Raw genomic sequence first — 13,305 nt, 5'->3', positions numbered from 1 at the left:
GTAGGTGCAGACCTTTGTTAAGATGACTAGCAAAGTGTCAAGTACCAAGGCCTTTAAATAAAAATGCATTTTAAATAAATGAAATAATTTTTATAGAAAATCTTCTTAGTGTTCTAGGAAGTTAACACAATTTAGGACGCTCCCTCTCACAAGAGAAGACTTTTTGTGTCAGCCCTCTGATAAGAATATCTATTTATCACTAATGGCATGTTGGTGATGGAGAGTATAGAAGTTAACCACTAGGGCCTTAATCCCAGCCTACCTATAATAGTATCTGCAGCTGGAGTTGTCATCCAGCTTCTCAAGGACCCTGGATGGTGTGCTCATCTTACCTTGCACTTATATTTGACTCTGACTTACCTGTACTTAACTCTCTGGACTGGAGTGTCCTCCCATGCCAGTTAGTGGTTTACACTATCTCTGTAAAGGATATCTGGTCATGCTTCTCCAGGTGTCTGTATATATCTCCTCCACAAGTTTAGTAACCCTGTACTTGAAGCTCTGGATGAGATGTCATCTCTTTTTCCTCCTGGAATCAAACTTGTGTGACTCCAGTTAGCAGGCATAACTTGTCATAATGTCTAATAAATGTCTTCTGGTCTTAAGCATTTTAAAAATAATGCATTTGTTTACAGCTATAGTATGACACAGTTGCTTCAATCTAATGCCTGTTTAGATAACATCATTTGTTTGTCTCAATAGTATGAGAGATGCTCAGGATGGACACATATACAGTGGGTACGGAAAGTATTCAGACCCCCTTCAATTTTTCACTCATTGTCATATTGCAGCCATTTGCTAAAATCATTTAAATTAATTTTTTCCCTCATTAATGTACACACAGCACCCCATATTGACAGACAAAAAAAAGAATTTTTGAAATTGTTGCAGATTTATTAAAAAAGAAAAACTGAAATATCACATGGTCCTAAGTATTCAGACCCTTTGCTCAGTATTTAGTAGAAGCACCCTTTTGAGCTAATACAGCCATGAGTCTTCTTGTGAAAGATGCAACAAGTTTGTCACACCTGGATTTGGGGATCCTCTGCCATTCCTCCTTGCAGATCCTCTCCAGCTCTGTCAGGTTGGATGGTAAACGTTGGTGGACAGCCATTTTTAGGTCTCTCCAGAGATGCTCAATTGGGTTTAAGTCAGGGCTCTGGCTGGGCCATTCAAGAACAGTCACAGAGTTGTTGTGAAGCCACTCCTTCGTTATTTTAGCTGTGTGCTTAGGGTCATTGTCTTGTTGGAAGGTAAACCTTCGGCCCAGTCTGAGGTACTTAGCACTCTGGAGAAGGTTTTTGTCCAGGATATCCCTGTACATGGCCGCATTCATCTTTCCCTCGTTTGCAACCAGTCGTCCTGTCCCTGCAGCTGAAAAATACCCCCACAGCATGATGCTGCCACCGCCATGCTTTACTGTGGGGACTGTATTGGACAAGTGATGAGCAGTGCCTGGTTGTCTTCACACATACCTCAGTGCAAGACACATGACAGCCCGCATGGAGTTTGCTAAAAGACACCTGAAGGACTCTGAGATGGTGAGAAATAAGATTCTCTGGTCTGATGAGACCAAGATAGAACTTTTTGGCCTTAATTCTAAGCGGTATGTCTCTGGAGAGACCTAAAAATGGCTGTCCACCAACGTTTACTATCCAACCTGACAGAGCTGGAGAGGATCTGCAAGGAGGAATGGCAGAGGATCCCCAAATCCAGGTGTGAAAAACTTGTTGCATCTTTCCCAAGAAGACTCATGGCTATATTAGCTCAAAAGGGTGCTTCTACTAAATACTGAGCAAAGGGTCTGAATACTTAGGACCATGTGATATTTCAGTTTTTCTTTTTTAATAAATCTGCAACAATTTCAAAAATTCTTTTTTTTTGTCTGTCAATATGGGGTGCTGTGTGTACATTAATGAGGGAAAAAATTAATTTAAATGATTTTAGCAAATGGCTGCAATATGACAATGAGTGAAAAATTGAAGGGGGTCTGAATACTTTCCGTACCCACTGTAGCTCTGATGTTTTTAGTAATTTAGTATTTTTTTAATTTATTTGTTGCAGGTGGTGCTGACCTGGCTGAAAAACTGCTTAAAGACCCCATACTGTCCCAAAACAAACAGGCTTACAGCGGATTGACAGATATGAAGGAGCTCTTTAAGTACCTGGAACTTTTCAATGTAACAGATAAGGTGAGCTAGGTAGTTTCAGGTGGTTCCTTAGAAGTTTTTGGCAGATGATAAATGGAGCTTTGTCAAGTCTTTATCAGTTTGACTTTATACAAACTATCTTCTAAATATTAATCGCAGTGATTCATTAATTTATAATTTCACAAGAACCTTTGGCAATTCAGCTTTATTTTTTTCTAAATTGTGTTGTGTTTTCTTGATTTGTATATCATAGAAGTGACTCTTTTTGTCAGTTGGTCACTCATTTTCCAACCCGCTATATCCTAACACAGGGTCACGGGGGTCTGCCGGAGCTATTCCCAGCCAACACAGGCCGCAAGGCAGGAACAAATCCCCGGCAGGGCGCCAGCCCACCGCAGGACACACACACACACACACACACACACTAGGGACAATTTAGGATCACCAGTGCACCTAACCTGCATGTCTTTGGACTGTGGGAGGAAACCCACGCAGACACGGGGAGAACATGCAATCTCCTGACTCTTTTTTTGATTTTTGTAATTTCTATTTTTTTTTCTTCCTTTTCAAGGTCATTTTTGATCTGAGTCTTGCTCGAGGTCTGGACTACTACACAGGAGTCATATATGAAGCAGTCTTGACGCAGAACCAGATGGAAGCTCAACCCCAGAAACAACAGAATGACCATTCCACTGATGAACCAGTCAGCGTAGGAAGTGTAGCTGGTGGAGGCCGATATGATGGTCTAGTAGGAATGTTTGATCCAAAGGGCAGGAAAGTGCCTTGTGTTGGAGTTAGCATCGGCATTGAAAGAATATTTTCAATTATGGAACAAAAGGCAGAGGTGAGGTACTTGTTACCTTTCTTTGGGAAGTGTTCTGTAATAAAGTATGCATGTTTTTAAATGTTTGTAATGGGGGGGGGTGGGGGTGATACTTTGCCTTCCTAGCCTATGATCACTGTGGCTTTATTGCTGACCTGGGATTTTTTTCTTAAGCATGTTCTCTCACTCTCTTTCTGTAATATGAAATTTTTGTCCCCATTCTACGCTTTAATTTTGGATTTCGATTCCTTTTCTGTTTCATTTGAAACTTGATCCTTTCCAAGACCGCCATTTATATCAAATTTGTGTACTTCATGCATCCTCTAATTCATCAGCTGCCATCCATATTTGTTCCTGTAGCACAATGTTGATGATTTTCTAAAGCATTATAGTGTTGCTAGCATGAATTAGAAATAATTGGGATTTTAGAAAAAGGTTTTAAAAAATATGGGAGCTGTTTATAAGTGTGTTTTTATTTTTGTACTGGCAATAGTTGAGTAGAGTAAGAGTTAAATTTTGCATTCAAGTATTTTCACATTTTCAGTTTATTTTTCAGTAATACTTCAACTTATGTTCTTTCAATACTTTAAAGACCTATCTACAATAGTGCCTAATGCAAAATAATTTAGTAATAGTTTGTTGTTACTGTGAGTATATGTTTAGGGTCCAGCTGCATACTTTTGTGCTTAAAAAGATACATGTACATACACCATTTAGCCACAACATTAAACCCACTAACGAGTGAAGTGAATAACATTGATTATTATGGCAAGGATCGTGGACTATCTTGCAGACAGACCTCAGTATGCGTCTCGGGAACTGCAGGTCTGACATTGTGGTCAGCAACACAGGAGCGCCACAAGGGACTGTACTTTCTCTGGTCCTGTTCAGCTTGTATACATCGGACTTCCAATACAACTCGGAGTCCTGCCACGTGCAAAAGTTCACTATCAACACTGCTATTGTGGGCTACATCAGGAGTGGGCAGAAGGAGGAGTATAGGAACCTAATGAAGACTTTGTTAAATGGTGCGACTCAAACCATCTACAACTGAACACCAGCAAAACCAAGGAGCTGGTGGTGGATTTTAGGAGACCCAGACCCCTCATTGACCCCGTGATCATCAGAGGTGACAGTTTGCAGAGGGTGCAAACCTATAAATACCTGGGAGTGCAGCTGGATGATAAATTGGACTGGACTGCCAATACTGATGCTCTGTGTAAGAGAGAACAGAGCCGACTATACTTTCTTAGAAGGCTGGCGTCCTTCAACATCTGTAATAAGATGTTGCAGATGTTCTATCAGACGGTTGTGGTGAGCGCCCTCTTCTAGGCGGTGGTGTGCTGGGGAGGCAGCATTAAGAAGAAGGACGCCTCACACCTGGACAAACTGGTGAGGAAGGCAGGCTCTATTGTAGGCATGGAGCTGGACAGTTTGACATCTGTGGCAGAGCGACGGGCACTCGGCAGGCTCCTATCAATTATGGAGAATCCACTGCATCCACTGAACAGTGTTCTCTCCAGACAGAGGAGCAGCTTCAGCGACAGACTGCTGTCACCGTCCTGCTCCACTGACAGACTGAGGAGATAGTTCCTCCTCCACACTATGCGACTCTTCAGTTCCACATTAACATTATACAAAGTTATTGTCTGTCTGTATACCTGCATTGTTATCGGCATTGTTATCACTCTTTAATTTAATATTGTTCTTTATCAGTATGCTGCTGCTGGAATATGTGAATTTCCCCTTGGGATTAAAAAAGTCTCTCTCTCTCAAACCCCCCCACCCCCCGGGCACCTGTCAAGAGGTGTTAGATACTTTATTAATCCCCAAGGGGATATTCACAAATATAAATTAAGCAGCAAGTGAACAGTCACTTCTTGAAGGTGATGTGTTACATGCAGGAACAATCCATCAATGGGCCAGAGCATCTCAAAAACAGCATGTCGTGTGTGGTGTTCCTGGTATGTAGTGGTTAATACCTACCAAAGATGGCCCAAGGAAGGACAACCGGTCAATCAGTGACAGGGTCATGGGTGCTGATGGCTCATTGATACACGTGGGGATCAAAGCCAAGCCCGTTTGATGTGATCCAACCTAAGAGCAACTGTACTACTTAATGCTGGTCATGAGAGAAAGGTGTCAGAACACACGGTGCACTGCAGCTTGCTGGGTAGTCGCATACTGGTTTGCATGTCCCCTCTGAAACTACATACCTCAGATACTTGTGTGTCAGAACTGGACCATGGAGCAATGGAAGAATGTGGCCTGGTCTGACGAGTCACATTTTCTTTTAAATCATGTGGACGGCTGGGTGTGTGTGCTGTTTAGCTGGGGAAGAGATGGCAGCAGGATGCTCTATGGGAAGAAGGCAATCCAGTGGAGGTAGTGTGAAGGTCTAGGCACTGTTCTGCTGGGAAACCTCGAATCTTAGGGTTCATGTTACTTTGACACATACCACTTGCTTAATGATTGTTGCAGACCACGTAACCCCTTCAAGGCAACAGTATTCCCTGTTGCTAGTGGATTCTTTCAGCAGGTGAGTGCCACACTGCAAACATTTATCAGGAATCATTTGTGGAACATGGCCAGGAATTAGATCTCAGTCTGATTTAGCATCTGTGGGATGAGCTAAAAAAAACAAGTCTGATCCATGAAGGTCCCCACCATGCCACTTAAAAGACTTGAAAGATCTGTTGCTAACGTTTTGGTCTCGGGACACCTTCCGAAGTCTTGTGGAGTTCCCTCCTTGATGTGTAATTAGTACCTACCAAAGGTCCAATAGTCCCTTCCTAAATGGGTTAGAGCAGGAGGGGGGCCCATAAAATATTAGGCAGGTGGTTTGAATGTTGTGGCTTATTGGTGTATTCATCTATGCAGGCAAAACCTTCAATATAAACTTGCAAGCAAGTTTGACTGATGGGTATACATTTTACTCATAACAATTAGTTGGCATTAGTTATTTTCAGAATATGTCAATGCCGATTACTAAATCTATCCTCCAGTATAACAGTGATGTGCATCTTTTTAAAACTTGAATATTTAATTCACTCTGATTTTCATGGCAGGCCTCAGAGGAGAAGATTCGTACAACTGAAACACAAGTGCTGGTTGCCTCAGCACAGAAGAATCTGTTAGAGGAAAGGCTGAAACTAATTTCAGAGCTTTGGGCTGCAGGCATAAAGGTACCTATTGCTATTCCAGGAATGCTTACAGTATGTTGAAGTTCTTCTGGCATGTGCGTTCATTTTTATTTTTATTTTTTTTGGTTAAAAGGCAGAAGTGATGTACAAGAAAAATCCCAAGTTGCTGAGTCAGTTGCAGCACTGTGAAGAAACTGGAATTCAACTTGTTGCTATCGTTGGGGAGCAGGAATTAAAGGATGGAGTTGTAAAGCTTCGAAATGTTGCTACTAGAGGAGAGGTAAGCATGTTTTAAATTCTCTGTGGTTCTTGGCCATTGACAGCTGTTACTTTATTTACTACAAAAAAAAAATGTCCCATCTAGTAATAGCTCTCTAGAAGCAGATTTGTGCTCGTTCAGTTTTAAATAATTTATGAAGTAATGAGGTAGAGCCACACCTGGAACACAAAGATTAAGTTAGAACAGTTATTTTGAATTAGTGCAAGTGACTAGAATTCAATATTCTACACTTGATAACAACAATAACAACAACATTTATTTATATAGCACATTTTCATAAACATAACAACATTGTGCAACTTCACTTGAACCTTATTCATATGAAGTGTAAGGATCCAAGTGCTCCAATCTGATTTATTTATTTATTACAAATCGATGGCTAGAATTGTATTGCTTTTTGTATATGTTACAGCCAAAACCCGAAATTGGCCAAAGCGGGAAATGTCCGGCCAAATCGGGAAATGGCCAATGTCGCTATAAATTGACCGGCCAATGTCCGATCTTTTCCTCGATTTCGGGATTTGGCCAGCCAGTTTGTGAAATGGCATGGGGCGACCGGCCAAAGTCGGAAGGAAAAAGGCATGAGCAGTGATTTGTTGCGCACTTAGTAGTGCAATTGCGTTGAGTGTAGCCTTGGCGGCTCATGTTCAGAAAGCGGACGCCACTTGGTTGTTTCACAATAATTAAGATCAGGTATATAAGTAGATTTCACATTTCTGTTATCATTTTAGCAATAAAATAGTGACGTAACATCAGGGACCTATTTTATTGACCTTAAGGTTAATGTTTGGGCGAGGGGAAGGCCGTCTCAAGTGGTGTCCGCTTTGCTGAACAAGACCCGCCTTGAGCAGTTTCTCGTGCAGAATGGAAAACTCACTTCTGAATCTGCATCTGAAAATTTTTAAGCATCTTCGCACCTTGAGCGGACAGTCTTACATCAGCACATCGGATTTTGACCAGGGAGTTCTCGCCACTTCGCGAAATGGCCGGCCAAAGTAGCATATATGCCGGTCATTTCTAGTACTTCGGACTTTGGCCACACCTCGTGGCCAAAATTTGAAATGGCCGGTCAATTCGGGAACTGGCTGAACTTCGGGTTTTGGCCGTAACATATATACAGGCAGTATATATTTAATGTGGTTCAAGCAAGTCTAATACAAACGTACCCAACTTTAAAGACTTGTGAATTTCCCATTGGGATTATCCTATCTATCTATCTATCTATCTATCTATCTATCTATCTATCTATCTATCTATCTATCTATCTATCTATCTATCTATCTATCTATCGATCGAGATCGATCGATCGTGACCCTGCCAGGTGGCACAAACCCGCACTATATACAGTATGTCAATTTTACTTAATCTCTCCCACCCGAGTATAATCTGTTAAGATGTTCTAATGGTGCATATTCTTTTTTTTCCCATCTTTTGCAGGAAAATGTGCCTCGTGCTAATGTTGTTGAAGAAATAAAGAGAGCACTACAGTCCTAGACTATTACTGTAACTGTCAATTGTCCTGGATCCTTTTACTTCACGTATGCATTTAAGAAATTCAGTTATTTATACATAAAATAAATACATTTCACCTTTTGTCACTGCATTCCAAATCTGTTGAAAACAACTGCTTTATGAACTAAAATTAAATGTAAAAAAAAATACAAAAGGAGAATCCTGCCTTTTGATTACTGAACCTCATTTACTATACTGTGTAACACACATTAGGAACGGTAAATGATTATTATCATTACAGTGCTGAGCCACAGTAGTGTGGTTAGTAAAGTGACCCTCCTGTGTCACCTAAAGCTCTGGAACCATTTTTTTTATTAAAAATTGTTTAGATCTTTTTTTGTATGACAACTAGATGTAATTGTATACTGGTACTCCTCATTTTTCTCCATAATTCTGGGTCATATCAACTGCCTTGCCCGGTTTTCTCTGTCCCCTGGAACAATTCATTGTTTAAAAGGCACTTCACTATATAATTCCACTTTGAAAAGCGACATCACTACAGTAAGAAGTGGGCATTTCTAATTAGAGATTAGATTTTGGCTGAAGTCTGATTTCCGCCCCCAATTGTGTACTGTAAATGTACTCAAATGAAAAAAAAATGCAGCCCAAGGTCAGAATGAGCCCATTTGTAATGTTTGCTTACATCAGTTTAATGCAGTACCAATTAAAACACAGAGTCTTCCTGGCTAATGTCACCACGAATGGCTTCCTATAACTAGAACTAGGCCTGGTCAAGGTTTATGGTTTGTGGTCAGGCAAGAGATTAGTTTCCTTTATACTTGAGCGTCTTCCCCACTGCACTTTCTTACAGCGGATTTAGATTCATGTCACGCAAGCTTCTGTAGAGCTTCAAAATAAAGTGTTTTCATCTGTATGTCAAGCCACGTTACTTTCTTTAACGCTGGCTGCTGGGAAAACCTTCTCAAATGGTGCAAGCTGAACAGAAATGTGGAGCAAGTGATGAGTCATTCAGATGCGTTGCAAATCAAAGATGCCTCTGAGTAGGTTTTATTTTTTGCCCCCAATCCTGAAAATTTTAGTGATAGGTGAGCAAAAAACAGGAGACAGAACTAGAGGTGGCAGAGTTAAAAGATGCTAAGATTTGCATTGGGTGTGACAAGGATGGACAGGATTAGAAAGGAGGACATTAGAGGGTCAGCTCAGGTTGGACTGTTTGGAGACAATGTCAGAGAGGCGAGATTGCGTTGGTTTGGACATGTGCAGAGGAGAGATGCTGGGTACAGTGGGAGAAAGATGCTAAGGATAGAGCTGCCAGGCAAGAGGAAAAGAGAAAGGCCTAAGAGAAGGTTTATACTTCACGTGACGCATGCTGCAGCAGACGTTCCTGCTACACAAGGGTTTTACTGTTTATTCTTGGCACGCATACTTTACGTAAATCTGGAGGAATCCAGCAGGTGGCAGTGCAAGATATTATCAAGGTGAGAACAGGTTCGGCTTCTCTGTGTTGTGAATTGCCTGGAACATCCATTAAATTCCGATGACACCTTACTGCAATATCTCTGAAAAGGATGTTTAATGATTAAATCCATCAATCCAGGGCTGTGTCCATTCCAGCAAGCATTGGGCACGAGGCAGAAACAATCCCTGGATGGAGCCTCAGCTCATTGCAAGGTGAATACAAGGAGACACATACACTGGCGTCATTTTAGTGTCACCAAATATGCATATCTTTGGAAGGAAACCTGAGCACACGGTGGAAACCCAGCAGGAAAACATGCAAACTCCAGGCAGGGAATACCAGCGATGTGACTCCCTGCGAGACAGCTGCCCTACCGCTCAGCCACCGTGTCACCCTCATGTGTGTAATTATTAACAGTATTCATTATTTAAACAAAATCAACAATGTTAACATGCATACTTTAATACATTTCATCGTGAAAGTGACATCAAGTATAAATCTAAGGATTCTAAATGTGCAGAGAGTTGGAATATCATACATTTAATGTGTTCTGTGTGGCGATTTATTGCTTGTTTTTCACTGCCGTCAGGTCAGGAGGAAGCCCCAGAAAAAAAAGACGTCACAAACGATGATATGCGAGACTTTTAAAATGTATCGTGTCATTATGATCGGGAATATGCGACGCTTGAATATAAAAGCACCACAAATGCATCTACGTCGGCATTTTGCTTCATCACATTGAACCATTCATCAAACATTGAAGCATGCACATCGATCCCGTAGGATCTGTCGCATGAAGATAGTAAACAGAGACTCTGACCACACAAGGGCAAATTAGAGACATTTGGAAGAAGCTAGGTGGGAACCCAGAGAATCTCAACATAGAAATGTTAGCCAACATTTCCTGAAGGGAATCCTCCCCAGACATCCCTCTGGCCATCTCTAACTGGCGTAGAGAAATATTTAATAAATGGACCAGGCTCCCGCGGTCCAAGGTAGTGGTATTGATCTGTTCAGGAATGACAAAATTAGCAATGACTGGCTAGTCAGCCACAGATTCTTCAAGCAGGGTCAATACATAGCAGCACTTCAAATCAGAACCAATACTTTCCTAACCAAGTCACATTCCATCTTTTATCACACTGCACCCCATGACGTTTTGCTGGTTCTCAAATGAACGGTGGGCAGCCATGATGCGTACGCGTTCTGAGCGTGAAGTATAAACGAGCCCTAAGAGGAGGTTTATGGATGTGGTGAGGGCAGGAAGATATTGAAGATGATGATCCGCTGTGACGACCCCTAATGGGAGCAGCAAAAAGAAGAAGAATCACTTAATACTGACGTGTAATAGATTGATCTTAAAATATTTTGAGGATTTAAATTTGGGCTCAGCAGCTGCTGGTTTCACAGTCCAGCAATAGATAGATAGATAGATACTAGTCAGCCAGCACTAATAGATTCCGCTTTCCCTAATACCTTTTTCCATAAGTGCAACATCCTTGTGAAACTGTTTCTCCCCCGTTTGTCACCACCTACAGAGAAGGGGTGAATGTAGAAAATGAATCTTTAACCAAACACTACACAACGGCCCAATGTAGTCTGCTGCTTTGTAGCCAACAAGAAAAATCTCCCCACCACCCTCCAATGCCTTTTGTGTAATTTCCTCTAACCCTACTAGCAGCTCTCATCACGGATGGGTCTGATTTTGGGGAAACTATTGATGGAAACAACTGTCTCACATACAGTGCATCCGGAAAGTATTCACAGCGTATCACTTTTTCCACATTTTGTTATGTTACAGCCTTATTCCAAAATGGATTAAATTCATTTTTTTCCTCAGAATTCTACACACAACACCCCATAATGACACCGTGAAAAGTTTACTTGATGTTTTTGCAAATTTATTAAAAATAAAAAAACCTGAGAAATCCCATGTACATAAGTATTCACAGCCTTTGCTCAATACTTTGTCGATGCACCTTTGGCAGCAATTACAGCCTCAAGTCTTTTTGAATATGATGCCACAAGCTTGGCACACCTATCCTTGGCCAGTTTCGCCCATTCCTCTTTGCAGCACCTCTCAAGCTCCATCAGGTTGGATGGGAAGCGTCGGTGCACAGCCATTTTAAGATCTCTCCAGAGATGTTCAATCGGATTCAAGTCTGGGCTCTGGCTGGGCCACTCAAGGACATTCACAGAGTTGTCCTGAAGCCACTCCTTTGATATCTTGGCTGTGTGCTTAGGGTCGTTGTCCTGCTGAAAGATAAACCATCACCCCAGTCTGAGGTCAAGAGCGCTCTGGAGCAGGTTTTCATCCAGGATGTCTCTGTACATTGCTGCAGTCATCTTTCCCTTTATCCTGACTAGTCTCCCAGTTCCTGCCGCTGAAAAACATCCCCACAGCATGATGCTGCCACCACCATGCTTCACTGTCTAAGGAGTGGCTTCCGTCTGTCTGTAGGCCAAATTTTCTTTGCTGTTTTATGCCCAGGTTGGCTTTTCTATGATCGACTTTGTCCTCTAACACTTGTTCCAAAACAGTCCATCGTACCGATTTTTACTCAATTCTGTTACTAAGGAGTGGCTTCTGTCTGGCCACTCTACCATACAGGCCTGATTGGTGGATTGCTGCAGAGATGGTTGTCCTTCTGGAAGGTTCTCCTCTCTCCACAGAGGACCTCTGCAGCTCTGACAGAGTGACCATCGGGTTCTTGGTCACCTCTCTGACTAAGGCCCTTCTCCCCAGATTGCTCAGTTTAGATGGCTGGCCAGCTCTAGGAAGAGTCCTGATGGTTTCGAACTTCTTCCACTTACAAATGATGGAGGCTACTGTGCTCATTGGGACCTTCAAAGCAGCAGAAATTTTTCTGTAACCTTCTCCGGATTTGTGCCTTGAGACAATCCTGTCTCAGAGGTCTACAGACAATTCCTTTGACTTCATGCTTGGTTTGTGCTCTGACATGAACTGTCAACTGTGGGACCTTATATAGACAGGTGTGTGCCTTTCCAAATCATGTCCAACCAACTGAATTTACCACAGGTGGACTCCAATGAAGCTGAAGAAACATCTCAATGATGATCAGGGGAAACAGGATGCACCTGAGCTCGATTTTGAGCTTCATGGCAAAGGCTGTGAATACTTATGTACATGGGATTTCTCAATTTTTTTATTTTTAATAAATTTGCATAAATCTCAAGTAAACTTTTTTCACGTTGTCATTATGGGGTGTTGTGTGTAGAATTTTGAGTAAAAAAAATGAATTTAATCCATTTTGGAATAAGGCTGTAACATAAAAAAATGTGGAAAAAGTGATGCGCTGTGAACTTTCCGGATGCACTGTATTAATCCTTCACCTTTCCTTGTTCATTATTTTCAAGAAACTTTTCAGCAGTTCAGACTTTTGAGGCAAAAATCTGTGGAGCAGTTTTTGCGCCACACTTTTCTGACCTTTTTAATGTAATGAAACTCTTTACCAAGGCAGTCCCATTCGCAAATGGGATATTGGAACATTCCTAGCAGTAGTGTCACTACTTTGTGTAGTACTGTTTATGTTCACTTAGGAGAAGATATCACAGAAACAGGCGACAAATTGGTATGTGATAGGGAAATTAAAAAAATTGTGATCCACATGCTTGAAGTTACATTAAGATACACCCAGAAGGGTTCAGCAAGTAGAAATCTTCATTCACCAGCATTGATCACTGAAAAGTTGGGGGGGGGGGTCCACACACATAAAAGGGGGTACCTGGTTTGCCAATTTTGGACAGTTCAGAGGTCATCTTGATGCTACCACCAAGTCCCCTTAATTATGGCAGGATATTCCCACCACAGGGACGGGTGCACTGAAGAACTACACAGAGTTGCCATCTTTTGATGGGAGAAGCCTTGTAAATCAAACTTGTAAAAGGGATAAAAATCAGAAATTACCTTTATTCCCCTTTTCTAACAAGTCCTTACTGACGAAGGGATAAGCCAG

The 13,305-nt window shown here is 41.7% G+C and overlaps 1 protein-coding gene across 2 annotated transcripts in view; it reads left to right on the top strand.

Moving 5' to 3' along the window:
- hars (histidyl-tRNA synthetase) overlaps window positions 1-8,062 on the top strand; it is a 39,937-nt gene extending 31,875 nt beyond the window's left edge. For both annotated transcript variants that reach the window (XM_028813023.2, XM_028813022.2), the window contains 5 exons: window positions 2,065-2,192; window positions 2,722-2,994; window positions 6,042-6,158; window positions 6,250-6,396; window positions 7,834-8,062. In XM_028813023.2, the coding sequence (XP_028668856.2) occupies window positions 2,065-2,192; window positions 2,722-2,994; window positions 6,042-6,158; window positions 6,250-6,396; window positions 7,834-7,890 (722 nt within the window). In that variant the 3' untranslated portion in view covers window positions 7,891-8,062. The remainder of the gene's footprint in view (window positions 1-2,064; window positions 2,193-2,721; window positions 2,995-6,041; window positions 6,159-6,249; window positions 6,397-7,833) is intronic.
- The last annotated feature ends 5,243 nt before the right edge of the window (window positions 8,063-13,305 follow it).

The sequence above is a fragment of the Erpetoichthys calabaricus genome, chromosome 11, assembly GCF_900747795.2.
Source record: "Erpetoichthys calabaricus chromosome 11, fErpCal1.3, whole genome shotgun sequence".
In the NCBI taxonomy this organism is placed as follows: Eukaryota; Metazoa; Chordata; class Cladistia; order Polypteriformes; family Polypteridae; genus Erpetoichthys; species Erpetoichthys calabaricus.
The sequence above is the reverse complement of the archived record's forward strand: the minus strand, read 5'-3'. Positions and strand labels throughout refer to the sequence as shown.